Source organism: Crassostrea angulata, chromosome 6 (genome assembly GCF_025612915.1).
Source record: "Crassostrea angulata isolate pt1a10 chromosome 6, ASM2561291v2, whole genome shotgun sequence".
Classification (NCBI taxonomy): domain Eukaryota; kingdom Metazoa; phylum Mollusca; class Bivalvia; order Ostreida; family Ostreidae; genus Magallana; species Magallana angulata.
The window spans coordinates 1,904,460-1,922,183 of NC_069116.1; the positions used below are offsets into that span (position 1 = coordinate 1,904,460).

At 34.2% G+C, this 17,724-nt stretch overlaps 1 protein-coding gene across 2 annotated transcripts; it reads right to left on the reverse strand.

Annotated features, from left to right (window-relative positions):
* Nucleotides 1-1,329: 1,329 nt before the first annotated feature.
* On the reverse strand, nucleotides 1,330-17,387 carry LOC128187843 (uncharacterized). Of its 2 annotated transcripts, none has more exons than XM_052858470.1 (3): nucleotides 17,125-17,387; nucleotides 4,225-9,218; nucleotides 1,330-4,136 (listed from the first exon to the last, which is right to left on the reverse strand). In XM_052858470.1, the coding sequence occupies exons 2-3, from the start codon at nucleotides 8,991-8,993 to the stop codon at nucleotides 2,111-2,113; spliced, it is 6,795 nt and encodes a 2,264-aa protein (XP_052714430.1). In that variant the 5' UTR covers nucleotides 8,994-9,218; nucleotides 17,125-17,387; the 3' UTR covers nucleotides 1,330-2,110. The 2 variants fall into 2 exon arrangements, with proteins under 2 accessions (XP_052714430.1, XP_052714429.1); XM_052858469.1 differs by lacking the exon at nucleotides 17,125-17,387 and adding an exon at nucleotides 16,760-16,919.
* Nucleotides 17,388-17,724: the final 337 nt, after the last annotated feature.

Genomic DNA, 17,724 nt, shown 5'->3' on the forward strand with positions numbered 1-17,724 from the left:
TGATCATTATATTACCTATCAAAAATATGTTTCCCTTTTATAATCATAAATTTGACAGTCTAATAGGAAGTGTTTTTCGTCTTCGAAAGGAGAGTTTGAACAGAAAACACACGTCTATTATTAGAATCGTGATCAGCTTGATTTTAATCTGGTGATTAATTTTGAAAATGAGCAAATGTTCTAAAAATGATTGTAATATATTTCATTTCATTTTCTATTTCAAAAATGATTGCCTAACATTTCTTCTCTTTACGATACATTTTTAAAATATTTTATTCATAGATAAAAAAAAATATGAAAAGATTTGTTTATTCTTTTTCATAAATCATATTTAATTAAAAAGCTAAAACATTTAATTGCCATTGATTGATGTTTCATTAGATATTTACATTGTGTATTTATTAACAACACATCTTTAATTCTACAGAGTTTTACTTGCAAATAAAACCTTTTTTTCGATTTTCTTAAAAAACATTCAATAATATGTACAAAATAATTAAAATAATGTATATTTTTGTATATCTAGATATTATGCAAATTATAACTAGATATTATTATGATGAACCTGTATACCAAATTTCATTTCAATATGTGCCTCCTACGCGAAGAAAATAAACGGAAACTGTTTATAATTGGAATTTTTCTACGTCCAAGGCACATAACTCTGTCAAAAAATACTTGACCGTAATCCAAAATCGAACTTGATATAGATATTATTATGATGAACTTGTATACCAAATTTCATTTCAATATGTGCCTCTTACGCGAAGAAAAGGAACTGAAACTGCAAATAATTGGAATTTTTCTACGTCCAAGGGGCACAACTCTGTCGAAAATTGCCCGATCGTACCCAAAATCTAACTTGACCTAGATATCATTATGATTAATCAGTATACTAAATGTCATTTCAATATGTGCATCCTAGGTGAAGAAAATGAACGGAAACTGTAGGTGGACCGACCGACGGCAGCAAAGCAATATGACCTCCCTTCTTAAAAGGGGGCATAATTTATTTTGAGGTTACTAGATTGACACCGATTTATACTTTTTACCTTCATAGAAATAATTTCTATTTTTCGAAATTTACTGAATAGCATACACTGGAAAATCAATATTTTGAGCTTAACTCTACATCCTTTGTAATTTCAGAAGTGAGACATCTAATATCATTTACTTTCGATTATTTCCAGATATAAACGACTGGAATAAATTTGAAAAAGATCACACGATATTTTGAATTCATAGAATAAAATTATATATATCGCAACTTGAAACATTCATTATCAAATATACATTCCTTTTTTTACATAAGAAAAATAAATTCAAAAGGAAACTTTTAACAATTTTATTCTTTGAAAATTATGTTATTAAAATGAAAAACAATAAAGTAGTGAAAATATGTTACACGCACAGTATGTACAAATAATGAATAAAGAAGTGGTCCACTGGATGAAATGGAGAAAATAAATAATGCCACTGATAATTCTTTTAATATGCAATTCTGGGTTCAATTGCATAATAGTTAATACACCTTACACATACACACGAAAATAAGTGAAAAATTAATTGGACAATTATCAGGATACAAATTCATTCAGAGATAAGTAAATCAATTTATCTTATTAAACTTTATTAATAAATCTAATTTTGGTCTTAAAATTTGATTTTAAATTTTTAATATAACTTAAGGTGCCTACATTTGTATCTTACATCAATAACTTAAGTGAACACATGACAATGGAGATCATTAAAACATTTCCTGAATTCTTCAGTACCAATAGCTACATGTACTGTCCTCCTAACCAAACCCACCTACCACTGAAAACAAATGCATACAGATATGGATTCATTATACCTTACAAAGGGCATCATCACTCAATACGCCCTATACAATTTCATGAGGGATTTTACATACACAAAAAACCACGACAATACATAATTTGCAAAATTCATTCTTTTAAATAAAATGTTAACATTACAGAACAATACTCTTAAAGCATATTTCCTTCCGACAAAAAGGAAAAATCGCTAAAAACGTCAAGTCTCTGAAAACGTTTAATTTAAATTCAATATCCATTTCACAATCTGACACTGCAGAGTTTTTATACATTTATATTCTATGGAAAACGATAGAAGAACCAGGATGTTTCTGCTCAATATGTCCAGCGACTTCAGAAATCAATAAGGGAATTATTTGTGGACAATAGGGACATTTGAAAATTCTACCCTCTATTGGCAAATTGTTATCACCCACAACTACGTTTGGCGAAGCAAATCCTTGTCTAGGTAAAAACTGTCTCTGTGGAATAATTCCTTTTACAGTTTGTAGACGCTGACTGAGCGCCTGCATTCTTGGACTTGATTGCATACCAACAAGCATTCTTGGATTTAGAGCACTAGTTGGTCTCACCTGAAACTGGTTATATTTGTTAATGTTTGGGTCGGACTGTGGAGTACCTGGTCTAATGTTAAATATCTGGAATGCGTCAGGAGAGACGTCTTCGCCGTCGGGAGTAGTTCTACTTGTCGATCTGATACCAGGATTAGCCATTTGGCGTGACAAATCAAGAACATTTGCTGTATGACCTCGGGCGTTTACAGCAACCGAATATGGCGGAGGTGGGGAGGAAATGGTAGAAGACAAACTATGACGAACATTTGGAATCTTCAATACGGGACGACTAGTAATGGGCGGGGAACTGGCAGCTGGTGGTAACGGAGAGCCAATTCTACTCGAGTTTGGACTATGTAACCTTTGTAATCGATCTGTCATTCCAAAGGACGTGCCACGGACTGATGTATCACCTTGGGGAGATTGAGTTCGAATATCCTGTGAGGGATGTAATGACTTTCCAAACTGCGTTTGCTGAAATTTAATGAGAGGAGGGGGAGCTCTCATCAGGGGAGGGGGTTCCGAAGCATTACCAGGTCCTGGTTGATTGATATCTGCATCTACTCTTGATGAATATAAACGAGGGGAATCCCTGTGTACAGGCCGTGATTTGCGCAGTGATGATTTACTTGGAAATGGTGTTTGCTGAGGACTAGACACAACTGATGTTGAAGCCGGGACAGAAGACCGAATAAATGAGACAGGTGGGATGTTTGATCTGCCAACGGAATAATGTGGAAATTGGTTTTGGAAATGATCGGGTGGTAAAGAAGTTGTTTTTGAAACATTAGCACTTTGAACTGGGACATTTGTCGACTGTGGCCTTGACGGTACTACTTTCCCTTTTGTCAAACATTGCACTCTTGTGAAAAGATTTTCTTCAATGGCCACAGAAAGGGTAATATTTTCTGTGCTTTTTCCGTGAACATCTCTTATGTGTTGAAACACAACCTGCTCATCTTTATGCCTAAACCTTTTGCATTCAGGACATGCATTAACGAAAAACTCGTTGTGCTGCTTTTCTAGATGCGAATAAATAAAATCAAGTGAAGGCATATGGCCATTGCATTTTAGGCATTTATAAATATCTTTTTCCATTACTACTTTCTCTGTTGATGTATAACCATCTCCTAATGCAACTTGAATTGTTCTAAGATGTTGTTTTGCAGCGCTAGATAAAGCAACGGGTGGACTCTTTTGTTGCATCGTTTGATTGTGGAACTGTTTAATGTGTCGATGTATGTCTGGTTCTGTCGCTCCTTCATACTGTCTGCAGTACGGGCATAAGAAAAGTTTTTCAATATCTTTATGGCTAAGACGTAAATGCTCCACCATAGTAGCTAGAACTGGTGCATGTACATTACACTTTTCACATTTGTATGTCGTGCAAGTTTTTCCATCACTCTTCTTTCTTGGCATAGATGACTGGGATGAAGGCGTTTGATTTCTCTGAGGTAAAATTGCTTGAGGACCTAAACCATGTCTTTGTTGCAGGTTTTGCGTGAAGTTGTGTGGATATTGTCGGGGCGTACTTAAGGCAGACACAATACTAACATTGCTTTGAGCAATACTTTGATGATTTAATGTTTGCATCTGCGCAAAAGGATAGTTTCCAGTAACTGTTTGCGACAGTGGTAAAGATGGAGGAGTTTCAGGCCAATCAATGTTTGATTGATCTCGCAAACTCACAACATCCACGATCTTCAAGCCCATATCATTTGACTCTTCGATGTCTGTACCGGCACTAAAAAGACAAATAAGATTTTTTAATCTATGGCAATATTGTTGTCAAAATTTCATTAATTAATAAACAAAAAATAAGCTTAACATACCTTTTATCGCCTGTAGTTTGATCCTCATTTCCAATTCTCTCCTCAGTAGTTTCTTTTCCATATTCTTTTGCCAAAGCTTCGATTCCGTCTTCCACTGGTTCCAAGTCACTAGCGTGGGTAGGCACTTCACTTTCTTTGCTTCCTTTCTGGCTTTCATCTGACCCTTTATGTAAATCATCGTGTTCCGCTGTCGTGCTGTCAGCTTCCGCCGACGTTTTTTCTAGCCACCGTGTCCTATCCGCTTTTGAGAACCGGTCGATATTTTGTTTGTCACGAGGAAACATGTCCGAAAATTTCTCAAATATATTTCCTTTATCAGTTGACCCCAGAGATAGACTTTGTTCCACACCTTTACTTGCATCATAAAAATCAGGCATAGATTTGAAGGAAATTGGATCGTTTGGATGTTCGGTTTTGAAATGCTCAGCGATACCGTCCTTGCTTCCAATAAATCGCTGTTCACAAATTGAACAGGTATATTGAATATCTGGTCTGTGATTTTCATTGATGTGATCAAGAATATCTTGCTGCAATGATGACGAGAAATCACAGTAGCTGCAACAGTAACAACCTTTTCCATGGCGACTGCCTGGGAGCACAACTTTAATTATGACTCCTTCAGGGGACTGTTCAACTTGCGGAATTATTTGATTTGTAGCGGATGTAATCGCAGGTAAATGTACCTTGTAATACTGTTTGATGTCACATTTTTCAGCAGGTTCTATCAGTACCTCTTCATTTGGATGTTCTTTTCCCGAATGTGCGTATGCTGTACTACTGTTCTTGAAAGTCATTCTGCATTTCAGACATGTCATTTTTGTGCCTTTAAGATGACGATAAATATGCTTCTCAATATTTTTACGATCTGATTGGAATCCACATTGATTATAGATACATTCACACATTTCCGAATCATTAACGTCCCCAGAACTTTGTAAGTCGAATTGAGTAGAATCGGTGTTGTTCTGAATGGTTTGGCTTTCCGAGGAAAGGATTGGTCGGCGGTAACTTGCATTGTTCGCTCGTTTTCTAGGACTCATACTTTTTCTAGCTTTTCTCTTTGCTGGACGACCAGGTTTCAGTTTTTTCTTTGGTTCATAAATAAGGTTTTGTTTTATTTTCAGTCTTAGAGGGGGTACAACAAAATCTGATTGCGGTGTTCGTTCGTCCTCAGGATAACGAACGATTTCTGCAGTAAGTTTTCTATTAAAGATATAGCCTGTAGCTTGTTTACGAGCTGATGGCCTGCGCTTTTTCTTTGTTTCAGTTTCCTTGGCTGCTTCTTTGGTTTCGTCATCTTTTTGTTCGTTTTCTTCTGCTGCTGTCTCTAAAGATTGGGAAGCGATATCTTCTGGAACTGGCGATTTTTCGCCTTGTAGATCATCAGCATCAGGGTCTAACTTTTCGGTCACATTCAAATACCTCATAAAATCGATAAGAATAACCTTACAAGGCTTGCATTGATGCTCCAGATCTTCAATGTTTGTATGCTTGTCTGCATCATTGCTGTGTGTACTTTCTTCAACAGAAATGTCTGCTTGGCCACTTGCAGTCATCTTTTCATCTGTATCGGATGCATCTTTCAGATCAGCATCTAATGGGTTACCTTGATCAAAATTGTGTTCAAGCCGTTGTTGCTTTGTTCTCATTCGTCTTTGTTTCTCTTCCCTTTTAAATGCTTTTTGAGATTGTTCCAGCAAGTATTCTCTCTCCTCTTTACTTTGTCTCATCGCAATTATTTCAAGTGGTGATCTTGATGCTTTCTGACGTAGTTGAAATACTCTTTGGGTAGGTGAAACTTTTTTATTTCCTTTCCGTTTCCATGTCTTTTCAGCTTGTTCAGGGCTTGATTCTTCTGTTAGTTTCGAATAATCATCCTTTAGTGAGGTAAAGCTCCCGCTGTTATTAAGACTAAGATCTGAGGAACTTGAGTTCTCATCCTTCTCAATATTCGGGTCTGGCTTGTCATCGAATGAACTATCAAGATTCATTTTGTCTGAAGTCTCGGTCTCGTCTTTATGCAGAAGATTCTGTTCTTGATCCAAAATTTCAGATTCCTTTTCGATATTTCTAAAATAATGTCCAGGAATTTCAGTTTCCTCTAGTGGCGTTTCAGATGTTTCAAGGCATTCAGTTTTTTCATCCTCTGTCTTAGAATCCTTGCTCTCGCTCCTCAATGACTCTGTTAGGCGAACTGTTGCTAAATCGCTTGTTCTTGAGACATCCAAATCGTTGCTTTCATTTTCAGACATTTTATTTTTATCCTCTTCTTCCACGGTAGAGGTGTTTGGTTCTGTAACGATTTCTGCGTTTTCAACCACTTCTGAATGATCCTTCAATTCATTTTCATTTTCTTCATGGATTGTATTTTGAAGAGCTATGTTTGCAACGTTTTGTTCACCATTCTCGGCGTTATTTTCACTACCTGCCACCTTCAAATTTTCCTTTTTCTCCACTGTTTCGTTTCCCTGCTTTTCTTGATTTTCAGTCTTTTCAGTAAAATTATTTTCAAAAACTTGATTTTCCGATGTAGTTTCGACATGTCTTTTTATGTTATCCTCTAGCGGAATAAGTTGTTTTATGTGACTTTCAACAGAATCTTTACTTGTTACTTCTTCTTCAATCTCAATATCGTCCTTACTTGGAACTGAAGTTTTTTCATCCAAGTTTTCTGATACTAATGAGTGTACGTCTGCATTTATTACTTTTTCTTCCTCAATTTGACTTTCAGCTTGCGCATCATTTTCGGTGCCTTTTCCTACAGTGCTGTTATCTTCAGCAGCCATTTGTGTAGAAGATCGGAGACATTCGGATTCACTAACATTGATCTCTCTAGCGATTTCGCTTGCAGATGTTGTTGAATGATCATCATCCATCGGAAAATCATTCAAGGTGCCAACTTCTTTTTCAATGTTACTCTTTTCATTCGTCAAAATATCCTTTGTTTTCATTAATAGATTGTCTTCAGTTGCTTTTAGCTCTGCTGGTGAGTTTGGTGTGTCTTCATCTAGATCTTTACGATTTTCAGTAACCTGCTCATTTATCAAATCTGAATCTTCTTTTGGTCCTCTTGCTTGCTTTGTATCAACACTGTTTATTTCAGAAGCAAATGAATCTACAGACTTGCTATCTTTCTTTTCTATTTTGCTATCGTCATTGTTTTCAGTTGGTATAACGGGTTTTTCAGCGTCATTCAGTTTATCACGATTAGCGGCATCGTCTTCTATTATGGATTCTTTATTTTCTAACACGATTTCTTGTTTACTTGTCTCTGTAGATGCCCCATTTTTCGTATCAACACAAGCAAGTTTCTCCTTTTTGTCACGTTTTTCATAAATTATATGTGAATTTTCGTTTGGAGAATCGATCACTTGCTTGAAAGGAGAATTTCCCTTCAATTTAACACCACCTGGTCCAATTATCTTTAGAGTTCCAAAAGTAAAGACACTACGAGTGTTTGTGAATGTTGCTGCACTTTCATCACTTGCAATTTCTATGAAACTTGGATTCTTTAGACTGAGATTTGTGGATCTCATGTCATCTTCTTTCTCAATTTTTGACAATTTTGGAATACTTCTTTCCATTAAACTTTGCTTTTTTAGAAGTGTTTTTTTATCGCCCTCCACTTTTGCATTCCCCCCATATTCTTCTTTTACAATGTTTGAGTTCTTCGGAGGTCTCCCTCGTCGTTTACATTTAGGGCCCATAGTTCTAGATCCATTTGTTTTCTTTTCAACATGCTCTGTGTTTTCCTTTGTCAAATCTTTGTCAACCACTTTCTTTCCAGATGATGTCTCAGGTTGTTTAGAGCTTTCATCTTTTTCTGTTTTTTCATCAGTTAATGTTTTGGGCAAGATGATCTGTTCCTCTTTTGGAACCGATCTAGATCTGCCGTCGTCTCTGTCTATAGAAGATTCTCGACTTATATCATCTAATTCCTCTCTCCTTATTTTACGCTTTAAGGACACTTCGTCTAAAAGTTCAAAATCACTACTCAGTGTACGTTTCCTTTTAATTTTTGGCGCAGCTATTGAAGACAACGTGCCTTTCTTTCTCCTCGTTATCAAATTATCTTGACTTCTAAGCAATTTCCTTGGCCCTAATCTTATTCCTTGGTACGTTTTTCTTATTTTTGATTTCTGTCTGGATGATGAACCACTGATGTTTGAATCTATGCTTTCGATATCTGAATCAAATCTTGATACAGACTGTTCTCTGGAGTCGGGTTCCTCCTCTTTCTTTGAGCTTTTTTCTGTGTTTTCAAGTACTTTTTTTCTTGGGCGTCCTCTTTTAGCAGCTACTACCTTTTCAAGACTCCGCAATGCTTCACACTTTTTCTTGGGTTCTCCTTTGCTAGATTCATCATTTCTTGTACTTGACAATTTTAATCTACTAGCCTTGACCTTCTCCTGGATTATTTTGTGAATACTCTTTGGTCTTCCACGTTTTTTCTTAGGAGCAATCTCTGAAGCTGTATCAGTAATGACTCTCGAAGTCGTTTCCTCTGGTGCTGCGACATTGTCCACAGGATGTATGGTGACAATCCGCTCCGTTGTGCCATGATTGGCTGATTCGGAGCCTACCCTTCTGATGCTGATAATAAGATTGTCTGTCTGTAACCCACCATCATCGTTATCGTCTGTTCCTTCTACTTTTGTGTCAGTTTCAGTCGCTTCAACAATTTTCTTTTTTCTGCCTCCTTTCCGTTTGACCACTGAGGGTTTTTCAGCTTTCTCCTCATTCTTAGCGTCTCTGCTGTCCGTTCTCATTGGACGGCCTTGAAGTCGCTTTACCTTTTTACCGGCGGGTCCTTTTGTAATGTGCTTACTTATTCCCTGAGCATACTTAACTCCTTTCTTGCTAAACTTCCATTTGACAGGGGCGCCTGACTCGTCTTTGCTGATTTTCTCCAGGTAATTGACTATCTTTCTGTGGTCCACAGACGTCTTTGCTTTGCTTCTCGTAATCAGCTTAGCTTGAGCGCTCGCCACTCCCTGGAAAGACATTATAAATGAGTTTAATATATATAAAGTCAGTGACAATACACAATAATTCAGCGAAAAAAGAATTCCGTACAAGTATGAAGAATTCAATGTCACGTTTAAGTTGTATAGAATTGTGATAAGAGAGTCGTATTTATGTATCATATATACATAAAGGGCTATTGTGCATGTAGCATGTAAGAAAATAACAAAAATCAATATGACTTTTATTGTTACTGCACTATCGAAAAATAAGAAAAGGTAATATGCGACTTTTAAAAATCTAAAAGACTATTTCTGAAAATTAAGACAAGTGCCAAATATTTTGCTACTCTGCTTTCCAAGTAGTGCATTTTGTCAATCAAAACAAGACCAAGAAACTTCAATATGAGCGCTTTACATAAAATCTATCAATCCATATTAATTTTAAAAATTTTTATGAACGCAATTAAAATGTTAATTACTTGCAAAAAAATTAATTAGTAATAAAATTTTACTGAAAATATTTCATTGATAAAATATTAACGGATATCGTTCAAATTTATAGCATACGGTACGCTGAGGAACTATAGAATTCAAGTATAACTATGTATGATCAGGACTGAAATGGCTTGTTAATTTGATAAAGTCCTAAGTGCCCTCTACGCACTATACATTAAAGAGGCTTCCGGTTTAAATGTGCTGTTACGATTGTAGTGATCTGCCCACTGATAATGAACCAAACCTTTATCTGCTAATTATTTAAGAATAAATATGGTATATCACAAAAATGTATTTTTAGAAAATGTCAGTACAGTATAGTGCGTGCACTTAGTTCCCAAAAACACTACCAAGTTCAGTTATGGAGGTTGGATTGTCAACACCTTAACCATCAGATTTACCTAACATTTTAAGATATCATTTGCTAGGCTATAACTATTATTTAGTAAAGAAAAAATCCATATATTTGACCTTTGAATTTTGGTTTTTACCCATATTTTCATACAGAGCTCTTCTTTTAAAGGAAATCATTACAGTCTAAAAAGGCCACGACCATCGAACCCTTTTAATACTTTTTTATGAAAAACATTGTATGTCATTTTTTAAGTGCTTTTCTGTTTTGCTAAATGACAGATTAACACTTTGTTCGTAAAACGATGTTTACATTAATTGAGTCATCTTTGAATGTGAGTTTTTTAAGATTCAGTTCAGCGCTCTCTCTCTCTCTCTCTCTCTCTCATCTTTTAAATAATGTTTATGTTGCAAAATGCAAAGAGTACTTTGCGATGATTACGAAATAAGGAAGTTTGAATCCATTGTGTGCCCTGAGCTTTGTTAACAGTTGGAACACTTGACTCCTTACAGCTTCCTCATTCCTGGCAGTTACATTGCATTGTTCTTTACGATAAAAAAAAACGACAAAGGATTCTTCATAAGTGTTGTAGAATCATGTTATCAACTGGAACTCACAATCAATTAAATAATATAGTGGTATTACAAAGCGCATTTAGCTACATTGTTTTTGTTTTCGTTATTAGACTTTATTGAAATATATTAATTCTTATTCATAAAGATCCTTTAATTAAACAATCATTATTTCATGTTTGAATTGTAGTGTATCATGTATAGGGCAGCATAGCTAATTTTGTATGACTATTCAAAAACAGCAACAAAGAAAATGGGGGGGGGGGGGATAAGATGACGCAAATGCCCATTACGTTTCGTCGTGAAATGCAATTTTAATTTTTTTTTTAATAAATCTATTCAAATATAACCAAAGTTTGAAAAAGCACAATTTCTGACTATATTCAGTTTTTATTATATTGAACAAACGATAAGAAAAAGAATTGCCTTAAATTTTGGTGATATCGAACCCATAACATAAAAACCCTAGATATATAAGGTTAGTTTATGCCAGATGCTCTAACCATTGAGCCATTTCAGAAACAACAAAGTAGGCTGTTTAAATACTACGTGTATTGGCCACAAATTTACGGGCTTGTGTATTTTTTTTTTCAAAACGTTCAATTGTTGGGATATAAAATGATATTTTTTCTGTAAAGTGGGTCATCTCTCCACGTTTTCGTTGATTGAAATCGGTTTGTTTTCCATTAAACCTCATCTAGACTATGAGAAAATATGGAGCACAGAATCACTCTGTAATAAAAATAAGCCTTGAAGTTGTAAAAGCTGACATTTTTAGGAGGTTTGGATACGTATACGCCTGTTTGAGTCAAGATATTCAAAGTATTAAACATATTTTAAGGTTAAAAATCGATGATATGTTAAATATATATTGTTTTGATCAATGCTTTTCAAAAAATATCAAATTTATTGATAAATTAATTTTTCAGTGTCTTATTCATCCGTATATAGGCATTTTACACGCCTTATCCACCTATCTTTTTTAATACCAGTGTCATTTTTGATTAATTTGTTAGTCATGTTGCAGACTTTACTAGTAATTAATATTTTAAAAAATTTGAAGGCCAATGTTTTCTCTCATAAAAGGTGTGTTTATAGCTTACAAGAGGACACCAAAAATACTTAAAAAGGAAGATCGTTGTTTTAGGCAGATAAAGTAGCCTTCATTTTAAAAAAAAATAGTGAATCACATTTGAAATAAAATGTTTTTCTTCAGATTACTTGTGTTTTTTTACTGGCAATTTTATTATGAGAATTACAATGGAAGTATAATGAAATGTCACTGATTTGATTTTAGAAGTGAAAAAAGTATTCCATGAAGTCTCCATGGATAAAAGTTGTTTCTGCTTAAGTATAACCCATCAACAAAGCACTAGAGATTGACTATCATTTTATTCAAACATGAGATTTCAATGTCCCTAACTTTGACCATTGGCCCTTATTGTGTTTTTTTTTACTTCTTTGCTGTGGGGGTGTAAAATGTACTGTAATATAAAAACCTAAGTCAAAAGTCAATATTTAATGAGTTTTATCATTTGGGGGTTTTATTGTTGTGGTTTTTTTTTGGGGGGGGGGGGGGTGGGGGTTGGAGTTTTTTATTAATTTTTTTTTTGGTCAAAATTGTTATTATCTGAATTACAAGCAAATCTGTTTCAATGTCCAATATTTATCTAAAAACTTGCTATCACCCAAAGCTCTTAAACAAGGTAATCATAAATACCTTGCCATAAATCAGTCAATTCTAAATGCAAAGTCAACATTTTCATTATTTTGTAAGTTGTAACTGAAATCACAAGCAGATCTGTTTCAGTTGTCCTTTATTGAATCAAAAAGCTGTTATTGTTTATTGTACTGACAAATTTTCAAAACTGTCAAACAATGACAACATTACCTCAATTCTAAATGTTGTCAATATCTTATGTTTAATTATTAGTGTGTTTTAAAATATTATTTACCATGGGGGAAATGTTTTTTGTACAGGGTATATAGAAAATTCTGTAGGATATATTGAAGAAATCCTACTGTACAGGAATAATGTTTCCTATAGAATGAAATTATCCCTACAAAAATTGAATTCACCAAGGTATTTAGGTGTTTTTATTGTAAATAAAGTTTTCCCTCAAGATTTTATTTTTTATTAGAGTTTTGTTAAAATCTTATTGGAATGAATTCAATTCCTGTACAAAGAAGTTCTTTGATTCTAGTAGGATATTCTATACATAGATTGGGTAAATAGTTCACCCTACAGGAGAGATTACATCCTTATCAAAAGTGGTTATAAACTCATCAAGCAATGGTCTATCTTATGATATAACTGATTTTTTCACAAAGTGCACCTCATATGGCCACTTTTGTGCCATCTTGGGGACTAGTATAACACTAAACAACTAAGCACAGTGTTTATAATACCAATCAGACCCAACACAACACCAGAGCATACCTAAACTAAACCCTGGGTTTACTTTTAAGGGTTTACTTTGGATTTACTCTGGGTATGCTTTTTAAAAATTTGCGTCCACTAGGGGTTTACTTTGGGCCCACTCAGGGTTTTCTTTGGGTTTACTCGGGGTTTGCTTTTGGGGTCCACTGTACGCACTGAAGTGTGAAGCAGACTGGTCTTCTATCTTACCATGTCACTGTCTGTACTTCCTGTCTCTTGTATATTCCAAAAAAACATATTATGTCTGCTTTTAAAGACATACTTCTGATTTGAGTTTACTCTCTGTGTTCACTCTGGGTTTACTCTTGGTCCACTCTAGTAAACCTGTAGCAAACCGAGAGTAAACCCCAAAAGTAAACCCAGGGTTTAGTTAGGGTTTACTTTCTGTTAGGTTGGGTCTGATCGGTACTGTATACTGAAGTGCTAATAACAAACAATTTTGAATCATTTTAAAAGTAACTTGCAATAACTGTTAACTTTCTTACATGATATGACTGTTGAAAACTGACTTTGCTGTATGAATGAATTCATTATAAGTGTTACCTGTAACTGTGGTTCACTGTACACTACTGTATGGTAATTAATACTAATCATTACTTAATTACATATCAGACCAACGCATGGACAGATTTAAATGAAAAAAAAATAAAATAAAATTGTTCGATAATCATTTTTGTGACTATTAAGATGATAGTTATTAGTAAATTTTAAAATGACTGCAGTGTTTAGCAATCTCTGAGGCAAATTTCAATGATTTGTGCAATTAACAATTATTATTAATGTGATTTATAAGTATTATGTGACATAATAATAAAATGAATGGATTTATGGCTTTTTAATAGCAACTGGTGCTAAAATGGAGGATTCTTCCTTGCATAACTTGAAAAACAAGGAACTTTCCCAAAATTCCCAAATTCATTTAGATTAATTATCATTAGCCTAAATTAAAGGGGCATGGACACATTTTGGTCAAATTTCCCCCCCCCCCCCCCCCCCCGATTTTAATATTTACAATGCTTCAGAAGGGCATTTTTAATAGGCAACTGGAATTTGAGTGTCGTTCGTTGAGTTATAAGCGAGTTACAGAGCTTGAAATTCTTTGCTATATAAACAAAGCGTGCGTTTACATTTTGAACGTTAAAGTAAAAATTTCAGTTTGAAACCTAAAACGAATGTGTTAAACTTTAGGAACTGTTTATTTATGCTTTAAATGAATAAAAAAATAGACATATAAGCTAGAAAAATATTTCTTAATGGTATATTGAACCTATGTAAACAAAAACAGGGCACGAGCCTTGTTTACATGACAAAGACTTGTGAGCCCTGTATCTTGCTTATAACTCTACAAATGACACTCAAATTTTATTTGATCATTAGAAATGCATTTTTAAAGCATTGTAAATATAAATAAAAACATTTAAATAGAATTTGACCAAAATTGTGACCATGGCCCTTTAAATATAGTTTTATTTTAAAAATATATAGCTTTTTTAAATCAGCCTGTTTAAAACTGACCTTCCATTAATAGGGAAACTAGGATAAAAAGTAATTATAAAGGGCAAACATGCTCCTGGATTCAAGACTGGTATCAAAGTATGTACTTTAATAAATCTGTTATAAAATGAACTTATTTAGTAATTATATACTGTAAGCAAGGTTATTTTTGCCCCATGTTGTTTTAGCCCTTCTTCACTTGCAAATGGTTTCACCCTATGTTGAATTCGCCCAGCGTAAGCTTTGTTTAAAGTCAGATAATATAAGACATTAGAATTCGCCCAGTCTTAAATTTGCCTACCGACAATGAGGGCAAAAGGGGCAAAAATAAAACGGGGGCAAATATTTCCCTGGATACAGTGGCTACAAGGTACACATGTTGCAGTCATATTTCCAATCGACATCTACGCTGTATATGAATATTACACTTTCTTAGAATTATGTTAATTGTTTATAATCTTCTTAACATTCAATCAACTTCATAGTAATAGTATAATACAGTTAAACTTTTGTATCTCGAACACCGATATCTCGAATACCATGGATATGTCGAAGTGATTTTAAATCCCAAACACTTAAAATTTAAGGTTTTTACCCTTGATATCTCGAATACTTGGATATCTTGAAGTTTTTAACCAGTCCCATCTAGTTGTAGATAACGAGGTTTGACTTTAGTTATATAATTGTGACCTTGTCAACTGAGATGATAAATATGTCAATCCATTTTCATTTCATTGATAATCTTTGGAAATTTCATTTATGCACCGAGTATGTTTTTCGTCTAAATTTGTTCAATTTTGCAATACCTAAGAGGAATTAAGTAAATGATGAATAAATTGAAAATAGCTGAGCACTCTGTGAATACACTGTATGGATTATTTCAAGGAAACAAAATTTTGTATTTATAAACCAATATAAACCAATTAGATCTTAATTATCTCTAACCTTAACGCTTTCAAAATGTTGCAAACACAAAAAAAAAATTTCCTCTTTTTTTTTCGTTATCTTTACCATATTTACGAAACCTTAATTACTATGTTGGCAATATAACTGTAAAATATAACGGCTATGACTGCATGGAGCTCAGGCTTTTTTTCTTTGAATTACTTCAGCTGTTTTAGTGTAAAAATATGTAAAAACTCAAACTACATACACCAACATTTATATGCCATTATGATGAGTGAGAATATTAACAAACATACATGATAGATTTGTCTCTAACATGTATATATCTACCCTAATATGTCAGGATCTTTTCACCTTTTAATAGAATTTTGTTTAGACATTAATAACGAGACATGAGGAATTAAACCTCCGTGTTTTACAGTTGAGACTTGTAATTTCAGTCACAACAAAAATTCTGGTCAAGAAGGTTATCCATTTTAACCAATAACATCAAATTTTATTGGTACCGTGTATGACAATATTGATTTTGTATGCTGATTATATGACATATCTTTATAAAAAAAATGAACGGATTATTGGTAGCAGGTATAATGTGAGATGCACTTTACTAAGCATCAAGTTGCCCTGTCTGTAGGTAATAATTAGCACATCCCACAAGACCCACACCACTGGTAAGTTTAATCAATAGTTCAATTATACCCATATAAACATGATGCAAATTAACGTAATCATGTCATCTTCCTTTTCCTTGTACAATGACGATATTTCTTACTATCAATAGGAATGCATGTAAAGTAAAAAGAAGGGTAGAGGAAGGGTGGCGTTCATAAAAATATCTCACCCAATAGGTAATTGAAAACTGGTACAAATCAGTGGTTACTTTTAAAATCAATCACGTTGGCAATGATGTCACATAATTTACACATTACACGGATTACTGGAGAGTCTACACAACATTGGAAAAGTATAAAAACTGTATGACAACTGTATACGATATAAACATTAAGTTATTGTTTTGTTTGAATACACTTTTCACTGTTCTGGGGGAGGAGATGAAAGGGTTGTCGGCGAATATATAATTTATAATATTTAATTTTGTGTAATAAAAATGCGATAGTCGTTTATAACACAACTCTCCAGTAAACACATGATGATTAAATACGTGATTAAACTTATATTTTTTCTAGACAATGTACGAGTTATTGCGCCTGGTACACCGAACCCGATGTAAAGCGTAGCATCACAACACACCCGCAAAAAGTAAACAAAATTGGAAAAAGTGTGCTTATTGGGAAAATCATGAACAAACCTTATCTTCCATGGCTTTCCTATGTAAGTTTAAGTCTTTCGTTATTATTTACTGCACACATCTCCAGTGGAAAATAAGAGATTTTTTGAAAGCATGACACTCGCTCACTCTTTGCTAAGAATCAAATGTAATGGCGGTCGCCGTCTGTCAAGCGAAGCGAGTCGGTGCGTGTGACGTCACTCTAATCTTTTGTGCCTTATTTTATACAGTGCTTTTGGAATCAGAAATGGAACAATGGTTAAGGGTCTTTTAAAATGGAAAGAAACAACAGAGATAAACAAACAAATAAACACCAACACCAAACAGCGGCATATATTAAAGACACATATAAATGTTCCGTTTTGACCTTTCGAAGCAATCCTTACCTGTGGTAGGAACAAACTCTCCTAATGTATGGATATGCATGCAATCACTAACCCCATCTATCAGTTATGTGTTCCCTCGTGCAAGCTTGGCCGTACATTTAACTCTGTGCGAACATTTTTGGTCGCATGTCCCGATATAAATAAATTATTCTCTTCTAGCGCTCGACATTCATGAGTGATAAAGTATATGGCCCACAGATTAACTCGTCGCTACAACCTAATCTTAACTTGTGGCTTCTTGTTTTTGCGATGCTTCTTTAAAACGATAGAATGCGCCAGTGACCTGTGTCTTTGTCTGTTGCCGACAATTATCATTTCAGTTGTCTCAGTCATTAAAGTACGCATTTTTGTTTCGTCAGTCAACTATGATAGACCTTAAAAAAATTATTAACAGTATTTATAACCGGTATCCGATTTGTAACTATTTAACCCTTTGTTTGAGGAGCAATTGTAAGTGACAGTAAAATTAATTTGGCAGCGTTTCAAAATTTATACACTACACATGTTTTTTTCCTGTTAGCGATATTATATTGCTTATATTTTGAAATGTTATTTTTTAACTTCCGCTTCACAAAAATCCTGTCAAATGTTTGGCTTAAT